The sequence below is a fragment of the Peromyscus leucopus genome, chromosome 1 (genome assembly GCF_004664715.2).
Source record: "Peromyscus leucopus breed LL Stock chromosome 1, UCI_PerLeu_2.1, whole genome shotgun sequence".
NCBI lineage: Eukaryota > Metazoa > Chordata > Mammalia > Rodentia > Cricetidae > Peromyscus > Peromyscus leucopus.
Window position 1 is genome coordinate 167,400,565 of NC_051063.1, and position 17,496 is coordinate 167,418,060.

Consider the following 17,496-nt stretch of genomic DNA (forward strand, 5'->3'; position numbering starts at 1 on the left):
CCATACCTTTCTTCATTCAGATCTTTTCCCAAATGCACAGCATCTCTTCCTATTTCTGAATACCCTTCTGACTTAATCTTTGATTTGAGTCACTCTCCTTTGGCTCTATGCTGTCCGGTTGTGAGGCAATTCTTCCCCTTAGTCTCTGAGACTAGGGTCTGGTCTTGGAGTACTAGTCATACCTGTTTCCTGAGTCCACAGTTGGAGAGGAGCTGGTTCATTGTCTGAGGGTCTGGTCTTGGGATGCCAGTCATGCATGTTCCATGAGTTGCAGTTGGATAGGAGCTGGTTCAGTGTCTGCTGCTGGCTTCATCTTTCTCCCAGAAACTACTCAGAACAAACTCCATGAAACATGAACAGGGCCTTCAGCCCATATTCACCATGACAGTTTCAGCCCCTGCATTCCCTCTGATCCCTTTGCTTTCTTTTCCAGGAGCCTGGAGAGGTGTGGCTGGACCAAGACCTCCCCTGATGTAAGCAGGCTCCCTCCTCCCCCCACCACCCGTTGCCACCACGCCAGGGGACATCCTCAAGCCCTGGCCCTTAGGGGAGAGGTAACAGGAGCCCAGAGCCGAGACCATGTGACGGCGCTGGCCCTTGCCACCGCCGTCCCCCAACCCTGGCCCCAGGCCTGGCACCATGATGTTCCGAGACCAAGTAGGCATCCTCGCTAGCTGGTTCAAGGGCTGGAATGAGTGTGAGCAAACAGTGGCTCTGCTGTCCCTTCTGAAGCGGGTCACCCGTACCCAAGCCCGCTTTCTGCAGCTCTGTCTGGAGCACTCGCTGGCGGACTGCAATGATATCCACCTGCTGGAGTCAGAGGCCAACAGTGCTGGTGAGTCTCTGCCCCTAGAGATGGGAGTACAGTGGGAGAGCAAGAGCAGGTGCCAGGTGCCAGAGACCAACCAACAGTGGTGCTGAGAAATGTATGTTGTATGCTTGTATGGTCTCCTGGGGCTGTCCTCAGGTGTGGAATGGGGATTCCCAGGAGGGCAACACAAACTGGAAACTGCCCATATAGAGGAAGGATGGTGTTGGGTAGCTTGTATGAGCTGCTGAAAGGAACCGGCAAGTCATGAAGTGGCATGGTAGAAGGTGAGTGGTGATTTGTTTTCCTAGCTCTAGGACACCAGAGCTAGGAGAGGATCTCAGAACTTGTAGAAGAGGTTTGTCTGTACAGGTCTTCACTTCCAAAAGTAAGTAGGTTGCAGGCCATGAGAGCTTCAAGAGAGTTTTGAATATAGATGTAGTCCTCCACGTCAGTTCCCTAAGTACGCAGTAGAGAGGTACTCTGTCTACTGAAGCTGGCACTGGGATGGGTGAGCCAGATATCCTTAGAACCTGTCCCTAGAGTTCAAGAACAGTCAGTCCAGACAGCCGTCTCAGGGGCTAATACATAAGGGCCTTCTGGGCCTTGACATGTAGCTGGGTGCAGGGCTGCTGATCTCAGTGACACAGGTGTCAGATGGAGGTCAGAGAGTGGGGAGGGTTGTGGATACCCAAAAAACTAGCTGGGAAGGGAACTGAGGGACCCTTGCAGTCACCCTTGTTCTTTCTACCTTCTGTGTGATTAAGAGCAGTTCCTGTGGAGCCCTTGTAAGCCAGGTGCCCCTAACCTGTGTCAAGTCCTTTGGTGGCTCTTGAGTCACATTGCCTAGGCTGAAATCATAGTTGTTATTTGCTGTAATTGTGCCTCAGCTTCCTCCTCCTTAAAGTAAAGATGATAATTCCACCTATGTTAGGGTGCTTATGAGGAGCCAGTGAGTTCATACAGGTGGAGTTCTTCCCACGGTGCCTGGTAAGCAGTAAATACTCAGTAACTGTCAGTTGTTTTTATTGTTAGTCATAGTTACACTCCTCAGAACTACCCTGGGAGATAGTACTGTTCTCATCCCTATTTTACAGGACTCCAACATGGGTTTCTAAGATCGGGGTTTGGGGAGCCATACTGCTACCTGGCCTCTGTTAACTCCCCAGGCCCAGTCATCATAGAAACACCCTTGTTTCTTACTGAGTTGGATGTTCAAGCTGCAGGAGCATCATGGCACAGAGGGGATAGTTACAAGGATTTGGAGTCACGGTGGCCTGATGCTCAGTCAGGCAGACCCAGCACTCAGAGCCTGCTTAGCTGAGGCAGGCTCAGAGCTCAGCCATCTCCCACCCTTGCCAGCCTCCCCACCAGGAAAAAAGGCTCCCCTGCTCTGGCACCCAAGGATGGAGGTCTGTGTAGGATCTACCCACGCTGGAGAGATGGGGTGGTGTTCCTTTGGAATAAGCCTGTGTTTTGCACAGCTCCATCACACTCTACTACCTTGTCCTGAGCACCAGCCTTCTCTGTTTATCAGGTCACCCACTTTGTTGCTTTGTTGCTGTTGATTTATTAAAGCACTTTTGAGGTTTTTTTGTTGTTTTCAGAGTAAAACCATTTGATACAGAAGGTTAAAGGTAGGGTCTCCTTTCCCAATTCTCATGTTTTATGAGATGATTTTTACAATATGAGTACACACATGTGTCTCCTAGCTTTGCCATGTTACGGGTTTAGGGGGTGGTTTGTTTGTTGTTTGTTTGTTTTTGAGACAGGGTTTCTCTGTGTGACAGCCCTGGGTGTACTGCAACTCTCTCTGTAGCCCAGGCTGGCCTCCAACTCAGAGATCCACCTGCCTCTGCTTTCCGAGTACTGGGACTAAAGGTGTGCGCCATCACTACCACCACTACCTTCAACTGATAGTTATGTTTTTGAAACAGGGTCTCAGCCTATAGCCCAGGCTTGTCTCAGACTTGCAGTGCAGTGCAGTGCCTCTGCCTCTGCCTGTGTAGTCTGGGGTTACAGACGTGCGCAGTCACACGTCCAGTGACTTTGTCTTTACTGTTGTCTAACCCTCACAGCACCTGTAAGGAAAGTCTGTTTGACAGATGGGGAAGCCTTGGAATACAGATTGGCTAGAGCAGTGCTTCTCAACTTCCTGATGCTGGGACCCTTTAATACAGTTCCTCACGTTGTGGTGACCCCCCAGCATGAAATTATTTTGTTGCTACTTCATAACTCATTTTTGCTACTGTTATGAATCGCAATGTAAATTAAATATCTGATAATGCAGCGACCCCCAAAGGGTTCACAACCCACAGGTTGAGAACTGCAGGGCTAGAGGGTAAGGATCAAATTTGGGAATAGTTGACTACTAACTCTGTCTACCACTTGGTTTTGCTCCTCCAAGCTGTAGTAAGAACCTTTTAAGCAGCTCTAGGATGAATCCCTAGGTGTCTCTGGAGCTCCTAGTTTGGAAGTATGTATTTCTAAAGTATTCGCTTCTATCACATTACCACATTGCCAGTGAACAGTATGCTCTACAAAACAGTGGAGGCCCTTTGCCCTTTCTTTTCTTTCTTTCTTTCTTTTTTTTTTTTTTTTTTTTTTTTGGTTTTTTGAGACAGGGTTTCTCTGTGTAGCTTTGTGCCTTTTTCCTGGAACTCACTTGGTAGCCCAGGCTGGCCTCGAACTCACAGAGATCCACCTGCCTCCGCCTCCCGAGTGCTGGGATTAAAGGCGTGCGCCACCACCGCCCGGCTCTTTTTTCTTTTTTTTTTTTTTTTGAGACAGGGTTACTCTGTGTAGCCCTGGCTGTCTTGGAACTCACTGTGTAGACCAGGTTGCCCTCAAACTCATAGAGACCCACCTGCCTTTGCCTCCCAAAGTGCTGGGATTAAAGGTGTGCGCGCCACACCCAGCTGTAGAGGCCCTTTCTTTCTTTCTTTCTTTCTTTCTTTCTTTCTTTCTTTCTTTCTTTCTTTCTTTCTTTCTTTCTTTCTTTCTCTCTTTCTCTCTCTCTCTCTCTCTCTCTCTCTCTCTCTCTCTCTCTCTCTTTCTTTCTTTCTTTTTTTCTTCCCCAGAGCTGAGGACTGAACCCAGGGCCTTGCACTTGCTAAGCAAGTGCTCTACCACTGAGCTAAACCCCCAACCCCAAGGCCCTTTCTTAACAGTTACGTTGGCTTGTTGGGGAGGGCTCAGCCAAGGCTGGAGGACTACTGTGGAATGAATTGCATGATAGTGAATGTAGGAATCAAGGTTTTACATCCCTGTCATGTGTTGAGATGTTTTCCATGAAGCTGGCACTTGATGGGTAGAGAGGTAAGGAGAACAGAGTGAGGGAAGAGAGGGAGGCCTTCGCATATCAGGGAGGCCTTCGCATACTACTTTCTTTATGGAGAGGTTCCAGCACATTCTAGAGCAGTAGCTCTTAGTATCTAATGCAGAGTCGATGTAGAGAGATTGCTTAGCAAATATGAGTTCTCTCCTCAGTACTAACAAAAATAATCAAAACATAATGGCTGCCCTCCTTATGGTATCTGACCCTTTTGTCCCCTCCCCAGAAAGATTCATGCTTACCCAGCCCACCAAGTCTTGAGTTCAGCTGATCCACTAGTCCTCAGTTATGAGGCATCTGTTCCAGTGAAACTTCCAGTGGAAGTTTCTCTGACTCTTTTTTTTTGGTTTCTCGAGACAGGGTTTCTCTGTAGCTTTGGAGCCTATCTTGGACTAGTTCTGTAGACCAGGCTGGCCTCGAACTCACAGAGATCCGCCTGCCTCTGCCTCCTGAGTGCTGGGATTACAAGCGTGATCCACCACCGCCTGGCAATCCCCCCACTACCCCCCACCCCTCGACAGGGTTTCTCTGTGTAGCTTTGCGCCTTCCCTGGATCTCACTCTGTAGACCAGGCTGGCCTCGAACTCACAAAGATCCATCTGGCTTTGCCTCCCAAGTGCTGGGATTAAAGGCGTGCGCCACCACGGCCTTGACTCTCTTAAAATCCCCTCAGAGCAGCCAGGCGGTGGTGCACATGCCCTCAGGAGGCAGAGACTGGCGGATCTCTGAGTTCGAGGCCAGCCTGGTCTACAGAGCTAGTTCAGGACAGCCAGGACTGTTACATAGAGAAACCCTGTCTTGAGGGGAAAAAGGATTCTTCAGGATCAGGATGCCTGAGCAGTAAGGCAGAGGCCCCGCTTCCTCCCCCAGTTCTCCAGTGCGCCCTCTGAGTTTGAGTCTTTGCTGTCCATCTTCATAGATAATTCAGGGAGCTGAGAAAAATTGACCTTAGTGTGTCCTAGTCTTGACTTCATGTTCCAGTCCCCTAGGGACTTTCTAAAAATAATGAAGCTAGTGTTCTCTTAGACCTAATACTTCAGGGTTGGTGCTAATATTCGCCCAGTGGAGAAGCACCAGGCTGGGTGCTGCTGCTGCTGCTTCTGGGTGTATCCAGGGAAGTGGTAAGTGAGCGAGCAGTCATATGAATGTCTTTCCAGAAGTAGGGAAATGGGTTTACCGCTGTGGAAGGGGACTCCAGCCCAGGTAGCCACATGAGTTTTAAGGAAGTAGAATCTGAGGTGACATCCAAGACCAGAAAAGAAAAGCAGGACTCCAGGTCCCTGAGCAGGGAAGAAGAATGTCTTAGTTTGCCTTCTATTGCTGTGATAAACATTGATCAAAAGCAACTTGGGGAGGGAAAGGTTTATTCATCTTACAGTCCATTCTGAAGAGACATCAAGACAGGAACTGAAGCAGATACCACTGAGGAACACTGCTTCCTGCCTTTTTGTCCGTGGCTTGCTTGATCTTCTTTCATGTACCACTGAGGACCACTTGCCTATAGTGGTCTGAGCCTTCCCACAGAAAATTAACCAAGAAAATGTCTCACAGGCTTGCCTACAGGCCACTTTTCTATAAACATTCATTCCAGTTTGTATCAAGTTAACAAAAAAACCAACCAGGACAGAGAGGGCTAGCGTTCCTTGCTTGTCCCAGTTCTCTGCTGTTTGGACCTCTAACTGCAATCATGGTCCTCTTTCCCACCGAGTGTGCCTTGGACCATAAGAATTCCCATGGATTCCCATGGTAGGAGGAGATTGAGCCTAGGCAGCTAAGATCTCTTCTCCCTCATCCTACGGCTTCCTGGGCTACATTTCCTGCACGTCACTTCTTCCCATGTCCAGTTTTCTGAGTCAATCCTGCTATCCAGCAGGTTTAAGCTTCTCCCTCTCTGGCTCCCTGAATTTGGGTGGGGAAACTGAGGTCAGAAGGGGCCGTGGCAAGTGATTCATCAGAGCTCATCCACTGATGCCCCACCCTTCCCTTTCTGGCTTTTTTGACATAGTTCATCAAACAAAAATGTGAACCCCTGGTCCTCACTGATGTCTGTGTGAGCTGGGGTGAGACAGAGAAGGGTATGTCTGGAGCCAAACCCCAGCCCCTCTGACTAGTGCCAGAGGCCAACATGATTGTTGCAATAGCTAAGCACATAAAAATGGGTTTGCTCTTATGATAGTCTCAAAGATATATTTGGCTCCTATGATTTGCCAGGACCCAGGGTCATGACCTACTTAGCTTGGGTTGTCTGGTCAGTCCTGCCCTGTGACCGGCCGTTGTGCTAAGGAGGGCACTCACACAGTCTCCTTTACCCTCTCCATGTCCTCAGATTTGCAGCTTGTACCCGAGCATTGCTTGGTCCCCCAACCCCAGTCCACCCATCTCCAGAATTTCATCACTACAAATTATGCCTTTAACTCTAAGGCCAGACATGTGTCTGTTTTTGATAAATAATTTTGTAAAATTCCCCACCCCTGTGGGGAATCTTAAGGGGATGTCCCAGATGTTCTCTGTTAAGTGAACCACTGGTTCAGCACCCCCAAGACAGCCTGGAGGAAGATTTCTACCCAGGAGTAGTGGAGGTAAGGGTTTATGTGCTGAGCACTTGCTTAGTGCAAGGTGCTTTGCATCCTTCTGTTGACTCTCTATAACCCTGGGACCTCAGGGCTTTTACAGCCAGCATTATAGAGACAGATGAGCAAGATTAGAGAATGTAAATAACCTGCCCACTATTAAATATACGAAGTCATGGAAACAGAGATAGATTTTTATTTTGTTTTGGTTGCTGTTGTTTTGGTTTTTTTTTTTTTGTTTTTTGTTTTTGTTTTGTTGTTTTTTTTTTTAGATACTCTCTGTGTAGTTTTGGAGCCTGTCCTGGAACTCTGTAAACCAGGCTGGCCTCGAACTCACAGAGATCTGCCTGCCTCTGCCTCCCAAGTGTTAGGATTAAAGGCGTGCGCCATCACCACCCGGCTCAGATTCTTTACCCAGACAGGTTTTTCCTTTTGAATTTGCAGAATATGCTCTGCCAGACCTTAAGGCAGAATGACTGAGTTTGTGAGATTCCAGAGAGGGCAGGCACACTATACACGTAGACATCACTACCTAACAACAGACCATCTGGGTTCAATTGGGCAGGTATTCATTGGGCTCCTACTGTACCTTAGCTCTGGGCCAGAGTTTTCTGATCTGGGCAGGAAACTAGAAGTACATCCCCACCCTTCATCTGCAGCCCCAGCTGGGCCCACCCCAAGGGGCCCGAGGCTGTGGACATTCCTTGGACTCATTCCAGTGCTCATTGATGCTTCCCAGTCCTGGGAGGCCCGCCCTTCCCACCACCACCACTCAGACACATGAACACACATTTCCCCAGGGTCAGCCTTCATTGATCCAAAACTACTCCTTTCTGGGCAGTAGAACAAGGTCCTTCTTTGAGCCCAACCCTTGAGGCTGTTCTGTCACGTCCCCTGGCAGTACCAGAGGAGAAGCTGCATCCCATAGCCCTGGGGTCCTGGCAGTACTCTGGGGGTGGGGGAAGGTTTAGACAAGGCTTCCCTCTGTCCTAGATGCCTCTGGCTACACTGTAAGGCCTAAACAACAGCAATTGAGAAGTCAGGGTAGGGATAATGGGGTGGCTGACTACAAGAGGAGCATGGAGACAAACACCCATCACTGAGCCACATCCTGCGCTTTTACTACAGGCAGACTGTTAATCCTTCACAGACACCATTTCCTAAATATGAGCAGTCCAGATCTCGAACTCTATACTCCTTTTACAGAAGAGGAAGCATAGTGCTCTAACAGCTGGAATGCAAGACCTTTGACTTTGTCCTTAATATTGCTGTATTTCTTCATGCTGTATTTCTTATCAAGAACTAGAAGTTCAGAAACTAAATCTAAAAAGGGGGTATTCAAGAGTTATATGACCCAGTGCTAGGTGGAGGTGGGAGATGTGACCCAACTGAGCTGGCAGATGACTGAATTGGTAAAGGCACTTGAAGGCAAGCCTGACACCTTAAGTTGGGTTCCTGGGACCCATGTGGTACGTGGGGAGAATCAACTCCTATAAGTTGTCTTCTGACCTTCATGAGTGTACTATGGCCTGCGGACACACGCACACACAACCTAACCAATCTGGGCCTTGTAATTTAGGCTTATAAATAGCAGCTAATTGGAATACTGAGGCAGGAAGATCACCACTTCATTGCCTCTCTCGGTTATAGAATGATCAAGGCTAGCCTGGGCCACTTAGCCCCTCCCTATCTTAAAGTGCAAAGTAAAAAGAAGGCTGAGGGTGGAGCTGAATGATAGACTGCTTCTTTAGCACACTTAAAGCTTCACACTCAGTCCATAGGTTTAAGGGCGGAGAGGAAGACAGGACATAGGATTTGGCTAGGAAAAAGGTTATTGCAGCCAAATCTTTGAATCTCAGCTTCACTGTGGGAGCTTGGATAAACACTGTAGAGAGCTCCAAGGAAGATGGGGTAGGCCACTCATGCTGAGTCTATATCTGATGAGAAGTGGAGAGTGACCTAGAAATGAAGGTGATGTTAGGCTGTGAGTTCTTGGAGTTGAATCTGGGTGCGGGCTGCCATAGTAAACTTAGAAACAGAAACTGATGTGATTTGAGTGTGATTTAGGAAGATAAACCCACGTGTATGAACAGGACAGTTTAGAAGTCACCAGTGGGAGGCTGAGAGACCAGGTTAAAAAAAAAACTGCAACAACCTTCATTGCATCTTTGATTGGAGGTCACATTCCATTCTTTTTTTTTTTTTTTTTTTTTTGGTTTTTCGAGACAGGGTTTCTCTGTGTAGCTTTGCGCCTTTCCTGGAGCTCACTTGGTAGCCCAGGCTGGCCTCGAACTCACAGAGATCCGCCTGCCTCTGCCTCCCGAGTGCTGGGATTAAAGGCGTGCGCCACCACCGCCCGGCACATTCCATTCTTTTTAACATTTATTTATGTAGTTATTCATTGATTCATTTTGTGGGATATAGTGTGTACCCCATGGCAGTATGGAGGTCAGAAGACAACTGGTAGGGACCTGATTCCTTCCACAGTGTGGCTCCCAGGAAAACTCAGTTCATCAGGCTCAGGCTTGGGAACAGTGCCTTTCTGTACCCACTGAGCCATCCCACCAGCTCCCACGTTACTTTTCTTTATTAGCTCATTGAATCTCAAACCAACACTTTGAATCAGGTTCTATAATTTTCTCTCAAGTTTTGCAGGTAGCAGTATTTTGGGAGGAGGTTCAAGGACAGCCTGGGCTACATAGCAAGAATTCACCTCCAAAAGCAAACAAATCAGTGTTTAATGAGATTTTAAGATGACTTGCCTAAATAAAATCTAACCGGTGAAGAATCTAGACTCTCTTATGCCAGAGAACAAACTACTTTTTTTTCCCTTCCTTTTAAGGAGGGTGGGGGTCGGGGTTGGGGTTGAGATGCGGTTTCTTTATGCAGTCCTGGCTGGCCTTGAACTCAGAGATCCATCTGCCTCTGCCTCCCAAGTGCTACATTAAAGGTGTGCACTATTACCTGGCTGAGAACAAGCTTTTAACTTTTATTCTAACACTTACTTCCCTTTAGGCAGGAAGCTGTTTACTGGAGGAAGGGAAGTGTTGGAGAGCAGGCAATTGGATGCAGCAAAGGAATAAGCCTTTATGTAGCAGGAGGAGCTTCCACGTGCCTGAGTGGATTGGAGGTCACTGCAGGGTTTTGAGGACAGGAGTGATAGAAGTAGGAAAAGGGCTTTAGAGGCAGCTCTGTGAGGGGCAGAGGCAAGGGTAATAAATGGGAAAAGTAGAGGAGACTGCAACTGGGAGAGACCATGAGCTTTGAAGTTTTTGATAGTGCCTACTCATGTTCCTGATGTTCATTCTTATTCCCTCTGTAGCCATCGTCAGCCAGTGGCAGCAGGAGTCCAAAGAGAAGGTGGTGTCCCTCTTGCTATCCCACCTGCCCCTGCTCCAGCCAGGCAACACAGAGGCCAAGTCCGAGTACATGAGGCTGCTGCAGAAGGTGCTGGCCTACTCCATCGAGAGCAATGCCTTCATTGAGGAGAGCCGCCAACTCCTCTCCTACGCCCTCATCCACCCAGCCACCACGCTGGAGGACCGCAATGCGCTCGCCCTCTGGCTGAGCCACCTGGAAGAGCGGCTGGCTAGTGGTTTCCGCACCCGGCCAGAGCCCTCCTACCATTCACGCCAGGGCTCAGATGAGTGGGGGGGACCTGCAGAGCTGGCCCCTGGAGAGGCAGGACCAGGCTGGCAGGACAAGCCACCCCGGGAAAATGGACATGTGCCCTTTCACCCATCCAGCTCAGTGCCGCCGCCGGCCATCAACAGTATTGGGAGCAATGCAAACACAGGTGAGGGCTGTCTTCCTAGGTGGCTGTACCTGCTTGAAACTAGTCAGAATGAGCTATCTTCTCTTGCTCTGTGGCCTTGGCAAGTCCCATCACCCTTCTGGGCCTCAGTTTTATAAGGGAGGCAGTGCAGAGGTTGTGAACTGGCCTCAGAGCTGAACCTGACCTATAGATGTGTCTTAGGAACTCACATTTGATTTGGTTTTAAATAACTTCAGTATACAACATTTTAAAAATCAGATTTCTAGCTTCTGAAAAAGTCTCAAGATCTGGAGCCTCACAGACTATATTCCTAGTGGCAGCTTGAGAGAGCGCTGAGTAGATGTGCCTATACATGAGCCCCTGTGACCCTCTTGGCATTTTTTTCTTTCCTTTTTCTTTTCTTTTTTTAAATGTGTGGGTGGGTGTTTTGCTAGCTTGTCTGTGTACCGTGTGCATACCATGTCCAAAGAGGCCAGGAGAGGGTTCCTTAGAGCAAGAGTTGCCGATGGTTGTGAGCCACCACGTGGGTTCTGGGAACTGAACTCTGGTCCTCTGCAAGAGCAACAAGCACTCTTTAACCACTGAACATCTCTCCAGCCCTCCCTATCAACATTTCTGATTCCTGACTAGCTTCTGAGGACCCCTGGCAGGGATGATACCATCACCTGAGGTCTCTTTAACTCACTCAGGATTTTGGTCTTCCAACATGAGAAGTGTGTGTGTGTGTAAATTTGACACTGCAGAGCATCAGCTGTTTATAGTTGGGCATTGGTGCCAGGTGCTCTCAGCAGCACTATTACAGATACAGTCTCAGTTAAGCCTTCTCACACACCATGAGGCCTATGATTTCACAAATGAGGACTTAGGATTCAAAGATCGGAAATCATGTAGTTGAGATCACACATAGAACAAGTAGTGGAACTGGCTAAGGTTCAGACTTGAGCAGTTTGAACCAGAACTGCCTCTGACCAGTGCTGTCCTGCTAACCAGCTAAGCCCAGAGGTTGGGTAAATCAGGAGCTGGTATTAAGGTGCCTTTTTGAAATGTTAGCTGAGGTGAACAGTGGAAGGCACTGTTGCTTTTCTAAGTTATGAAGAGTGGCATGACCTAATTAAAGGCGAGTGCTCATAATTTAGCCCTAGGTGGTCAGTCCCTTTCAGCAGGCACTGGTTCAAGTAGGCCAGGCAAGATAGAGTTCTTAGGCATTTCCAGGGAACTCTAGCAACCCCATTTACTTTGAAGCACCACACTTCCTGTACCAGGTTTGGAGGCTATATTAACATTGATTGTTCTGACCGGGAAACATTGAGCACTTTGCTGGGAGCTATTCTGAGGACTTCATAACTATAAACTATAAAACTTGGCTTAGGTGGGGCGGTGGTGGCGCACGCCTTTAATCCCAGCACTCGGGAGGCAGAGCCAGGCGGATCTCTGTGAATTCGAGGCCAGGCTGGGCTACCAAGTGAGTTCCAGGAAAGGCGCAAAGCTACACAAAGAAACACTGTCTCGAAACAAAACAAACAAACAAACAAACTTGGCTTAGGCTCAGAGGTCCCCTGCCTAAGATAATGTCAGAATTAAATCCAGGTAGTATGGCTCTGGAGCTCAGAGTCTGAATACCTATACTGCACAGCCTCTGCCTAAAAATGACCCATGCAGTGACTACCTCACCCCCTGTGTGCTTCCTAGCTCAGAACCCTAGTAGGCTTTTTGTTTTTGCTTTTTCTTTCGGAAACACTTGTGGTAGAACTCAGAATCTTGACGATACAGACAAGGCTGTACCACTGAGCTACAGCCCCAGCACTCCAAGCAACTTTGAAGGAACAAGCTTTCACAGTGTTGGATAGGTGTATGGATCAAAAGAGAAAGGAGCCATTCCATGGAGAGGGCACACCATGATTGAAAGGCATGGTGGTACCCAGTAGAGCATCAGTGTACAGCAGGTCTTAGGATTCTTCCAGTGATCACATTGGTGCATGCTAGGCCAACCTGTACCTATTGAGGACTTCATATGGACAAAGAGACAAAATCCTGTCCAAGAGCACTGATTTCAGAGGTAGTAGAATTAGGATTTGAAGTCAGATCTTAAGGCCACTGTTTGGGGCTTTGAAGGATAAAATGAAACTTTTGGACATCAGACAGTTGCAGGAAGCAGGAAACCATTAAAATATTTTTGAGTGGGAAGCAAAGATTGGCCTGGGAGGGCAGGCAGGGTGAGTTTGGTGTACTGCCAAGGACAGACCAGGATTTCTTGGAGAGTGCGAGGCCGTGGATCTGTAGCCGGCATTCCTGTTTTTATAATCGTCAGGCAGTGGCCAGCCTCCACCCCAACACAGGCCAAGCAGGACTCCTTAGGAACTGCGTGGTCACTCCAGTCAGGGTAATTTCCTGCCCTCTCAGCCTCACCAGCCCACTTCTTGGCTGAGAAGGGAGGAAGGAGGTGGCCAGGGGCACGAAGACAGGCACAAAGGCCTGTATTGAGGGTTTTCCAGCTCTGGGGCCCAGAGTGCCATCTTCTTCCAAGAGGCCCCAAATAGGGCAGAAGCCAGAGTCCACAGTGTCCAGAAACTTGGAAGGAGCCCTACATAGAGGACTCCAACAGGATCATCCTGGGCAGTAGCGGAGCCTGACACTATCTGTACAGTGGGCTAGTCAGTATCTTCTCCCTTGGGTAACTTTCTGGCTAGGAGGTCAGTATTGTTACATATTGTAACAGAAGGTACTTTGGGGTCTGTACCAAGATGGCCGCCTCCTGGGTGGGCTGTCACTGGGACACTTAGAGGAACCCGGTCCTGTACTCTTTCTCTTTCTCTTCCCAGTCCCCTGTGGGAACTGGGGCAAAGTAGTTCAGCTTCCCAGGCCTTGTCCTCACCTAACCGGGCTTTTTGGCTTTCTCTGTTTCTCTCTAGGCTGCCACGGGAACTTGTGGATTCCCTGTGCTGAGCTCACAGGCCCTCTTAGCACTCATTTGTTCTTTATGAAACTCAGTTGGAAGGCTCCTGTGTTGTATCCTGCCCCTGAGGCTGGGCTGCAAACATGATTGTCCAGGGTGCTCCCCTTCATAAGTCCACAGTCCAGTACGAGAACTGGCGAGCACAAGGGCAGCAAGTGCTTGACTTGCCATAGCCGGACGGAGGTGCTTGAGCAAGACACAGGCAGAAGCAGCTGACAGAGAAGGACGGTGACGCAGTGCTAGGACAGGGAAAAAAAGACAGTGACAAGGTCTGGGTGTTCAGAGGCTCCTGCCTTGTCTAGGGAATCAACTTGGAACCTTTTGCTTACCTCAGAAATGGAGTGGACAGAGTGTGAAATGTCTTGGGGAAGAGGGTACTGAGTTCACCCTGAGTTACCAGGCCTCTTAGCTGGTCGGTTTGGATTCAGTCCAGGAAAAAATGGAGACAAAGGGTCCAGTCACAGAGTGTTAGAGAAGCAGCAGTTCATACCTAGGCATGAAGGTACACACCTACAATCCCAATACGTGAGAGACTGAGGCAGGAGGATCTTGAGTTTGAGCTCAGCCTGAGCTATATAGTGGGTTCTGGGCCACTATAGCAGTATTTCTTGAGCTTCCTGCCCCCCAAAGTAAAAAGGAACTCAACGCACTTGGCATATTTGTAAGTACTAGGGAAGCAGTTTCCTGGGCCATCCCTCTGTGATTGCTGAGGATATGATAATGTCACGTACAGATCTCTGCTTCATGGACTATCTCTCTAGCAAAGGGGTTTATTAGTTAATAAGCAAACAACTATGTAAGAGAATCTGGGTTGTGATCGGTGTTTAAAGGTGAGAGAATAATTGGGATGGAGGACTAGAAGGCATTGACAAGATGGAAGACTTAAGGTAGGCTCAGGAGGCAACAGTTAACTGAGGCTTGAGACTGCCAGCTGCTACGATTGGGGAGTTGAGAATGTGGTGGGGTTCAGTGGCAGAGTACTTGTCTAGTTTGCAGGAGGCCTGGGTTCATTCTTTCTTCAGTATCACAGAAAAGGGAACAGAAAGAAAAAGAACAAATGTCAAAATCCTTTGGTGTGGCCTTAAAGTGTTCCGGAGCAAGCATCTGGTGTTCAGAAACCAGGGTGATCACATATATCTAATCCCAGCCCTTAAGAGACAGAAGCACAAGGATGCTTTGAGAGACCCTGTTTCAAAAGAGGACTGGGGTGGTTGGTTCCAGAGAAGTGAGGACTAGAAAGACCTTGAGCCAAGGACTGGGCTATAGAAGATGAGAGATCAGAGGTGACTAGGGGCCAAGGTTTTCAGGTATGTGGAAGAGTTTGGATTTTGTTGTCAGCATGAAGGAAGCCACTAGGATCTAAACAGGCCAGATTTGCACATGCCTGTAATCCCATCACATAGGAAGATCGCTGAGTTTGAGGTTAGCCTGGCCACAAAGTGAGAACCTATCTCTAAGAAGCCGCCACCCCTAAAAACAATCAGCATGGCTGCTGTAAGGACAGGGGGCTGTAAGTAGCAAGAGTGACGGGAAGAATCCCGTTAGACAGGACAGTGATACAGCCACAGCTCCTGGGGTTTGGATAAGAGTGTGAGCAGAGGAGCAGGACGAGTTGGGAGGAATCGGGCAGCATGCTGGGAAGCTGGGTGTTGGGGTGGGAGGGTGAACAGCATCTATAGACAGTTGCTCTTGGGGGCCCCTTGGCTCCTTCCCTTCCCCTTGGTAGATGACAGGATTGAGCGGGCCATGGTCTTTTTTATGCACAGATCCACAGCCTGACCTCTTGATTTTCCTTCTCTGGCCAGGTCTCCCCTGCCAAATCCACCCTAGCCCACTGAAGCGCTCCATGTCACTCATCCCTACAAGCCCCCAGGCCCCTGGTGAGTGGCCGAGTCCAGAGGAGCTTGGGGCCCGGGCTGCTTTCACCACGCCCGACCACGCACCCCTTTCGCCACAGAGCAGTGTGGCCTCCTCTGGCAGTGAGCAGACGGAGGAGCAGGGCTCCAGCCGGAACACTTTCCAAGAGGATGGAAGCGGGATGAAAGGTGCATCCAGAGGACATGCCAGAACCCTTCTCCAGGGCTTGGGCCAGGCTGGAAGGACAGAAAGTTGCCTGTAGCTGCCACCTCAGGGAGGAGGGGACAGGTCTGAAGGCAATAGATAGCCCCTCCCCTCACAGCCAGCCAGAGCTCAAGATAATTGATGGATGAGATTAAATCATGGAGGCCGTCTAAGCAGCTCAGTAGGTCAGGTGTCCTGCTGGGGAAGACTGTCTGAAAGGGCCTCACTAGGCAGGTAGAGGCAGCTTCTGGTCCCAACCCCTCCCAGCTCACTGCAGTTTCTAAGGCTACTGGTGGCTTATGCCTGATCTCTTTCCCACCCCCATCTCCCGGTCACCAGTGTTCTTCTCCTGATTAACCCTCTCTCCTTTTACACAGACGTGCCCTCATGGCTCAAGAGCCTCCGCTTGCACAAGTATGCTGCTTTGTTCTCACAGATGAGCTACGAAGAGATGATGACCCTAACAGAGCAGCACCTTGAGTCGCAGGTAAACCCGAGGGACCACTGGGGAGGTGTTGGGCCAGCATCATTGGGTGCTGTTCCTGCTATCAAGCCTTGTCTGTCCCTGGTCTCTGTTGGGACACCCCTGTGTACCTCACCTATATCCAGTTTCCTGTCTCCTTCTGTCCTCATCACAGAACGTCACCAAAGGTGCCCGGCACAAGATAGCCCTAAGCATCCAGAAGCTTCGTGAGAGACAGAGCGTCCTCAAGTCCCTAGAGAAGGTGAGGACCTGGTATCCTCATCTCCAAGGCCCAGTGGTACAGGCAGGTGGAAGGCTTTGGGTCAGCCTTGTTGGCAGCTGCCTGGGCCTCCTCATTCCTGCAGTCTGACCTCTGGTGGCCTCAGGCATGGGCAGCTGGATTCCAGAGACCTTGAGCAAGTTGTCATCAAAGAGCTCCTAGTTCTGCCTGAGAGGTTCCCTCCCGCCCTCTCTTCCTTCTGTTCTGCTTTGTGATTCCAGAATGTCTCCATCTTTTAACATTAGACCTGATAGATAGGTTTTTATTTTTGTCGGTGAGTTGCAGTTGGACAAGAGATCTTTTCATTTGACTTTCTCCTCCAGTTGATCCTGTGTCTGCTTCCATTATCTTCCTTCTCTCCTCTTCCTGCTGCCTCCTTCTGGTTTTCCCTCCTCCTTCACATCTTATCTGAATCTCAGCTTTCTCCTTGGAGGGAAGAAAGAGTTTACCTGGCTGATGGGCCAGAGCTTCCCTTATCTGACCTCAGTGCTGGAACCTTGCATACCATGTGGGCTTCTCTGAGCCTTACCTGACCACACTTGTGTAGTCATTTTTTTGTACCACCATGATGTCTGTGCCTGACCTGGCTACATCCTCCTTTGCAGGATGTGCTGGAAGGTGGCAATCTGCGGAACGCTCTGCAGGAGCTACAGCAGATCATCATCACCCCTATCAAGGCCTACAGTGTCCTTCAGGCCACCCCTACTGCCAAGGATGGGGGTCGGGGGGAGCCGCTACTGCCAGGTGCTGAGCCTCCCCTCATCCACCCTGGAACAGACAAGGGCACTGAGGTCAAGGACCCTCCAGCTGCAGAGAACTATCCTCCTCCACCAGCTCCAGCTCCCTCTGATAGCAGTGAGCCAGCCCCGGCTCCCGTCGCCGACGGAGACATCCCCAGCCAGTTTACACGGGTGATGGGCAAAGGTGAGAGCAACCAGTGCCTATCCCAGAATCCTGAAACAGAATACTAGGTGAATCCAGGCACCTAGTTCAAGTCCAAGTTAGAGAAGGGGGAGCCATGTGTCTGTAAAGACCCTAGAGGTGAACCTGCAGAATAGCTGAAACTGAGTGGGACTAGACCTCTTCCTGCAGGCCTCTCTGGGCTGATGGTACTGTACTGGCCCTTGCCTTCAAGGCCCAGGAGTTGGGACTTAACCAGCCCACGTCTCTTGTCCTTCTGCACCCACCAGCTGGTTGCAGCGTGGCAGAGGTTATGTTGGGACTAAGCTCTGCCCTTTCCCATGTTTCTCAG

The 17,496-nt window shown here is 49.5% G+C and overlaps 1 protein-coding gene across 1 annotated transcript in view; it reads left to right on the top strand.

The window, feature by feature from the left end:
• Positions 1–17,496, top strand: part of Samd4b (sterile alpha motif domain containing 4B) — a 37,393-nt gene that overhangs the window by 14,131 nt on the left and 5,766 nt on the right. The window contains exons 2-7 of the mRNA XM_028859122.2: positions 434–835; positions 10,035–10,508; positions 15,246–15,485; positions 15,879–15,988; positions 16,140–16,226; positions 16,850–17,168. Coding sequence (XP_028714955.1) covers positions 640–835; positions 10,035–10,508; positions 15,246–15,485; positions 15,879–15,988; positions 16,140–16,226; positions 16,850–17,168 — 1,426 coding nt within the window. The 5' untranslated portion in view covers positions 434–639. The remainder of the gene's footprint in view (positions 1–433; positions 836–10,034; positions 10,509–15,245; positions 15,486–15,878; positions 15,989–16,139; positions 16,227–16,849; positions 17,169–17,496) is intronic.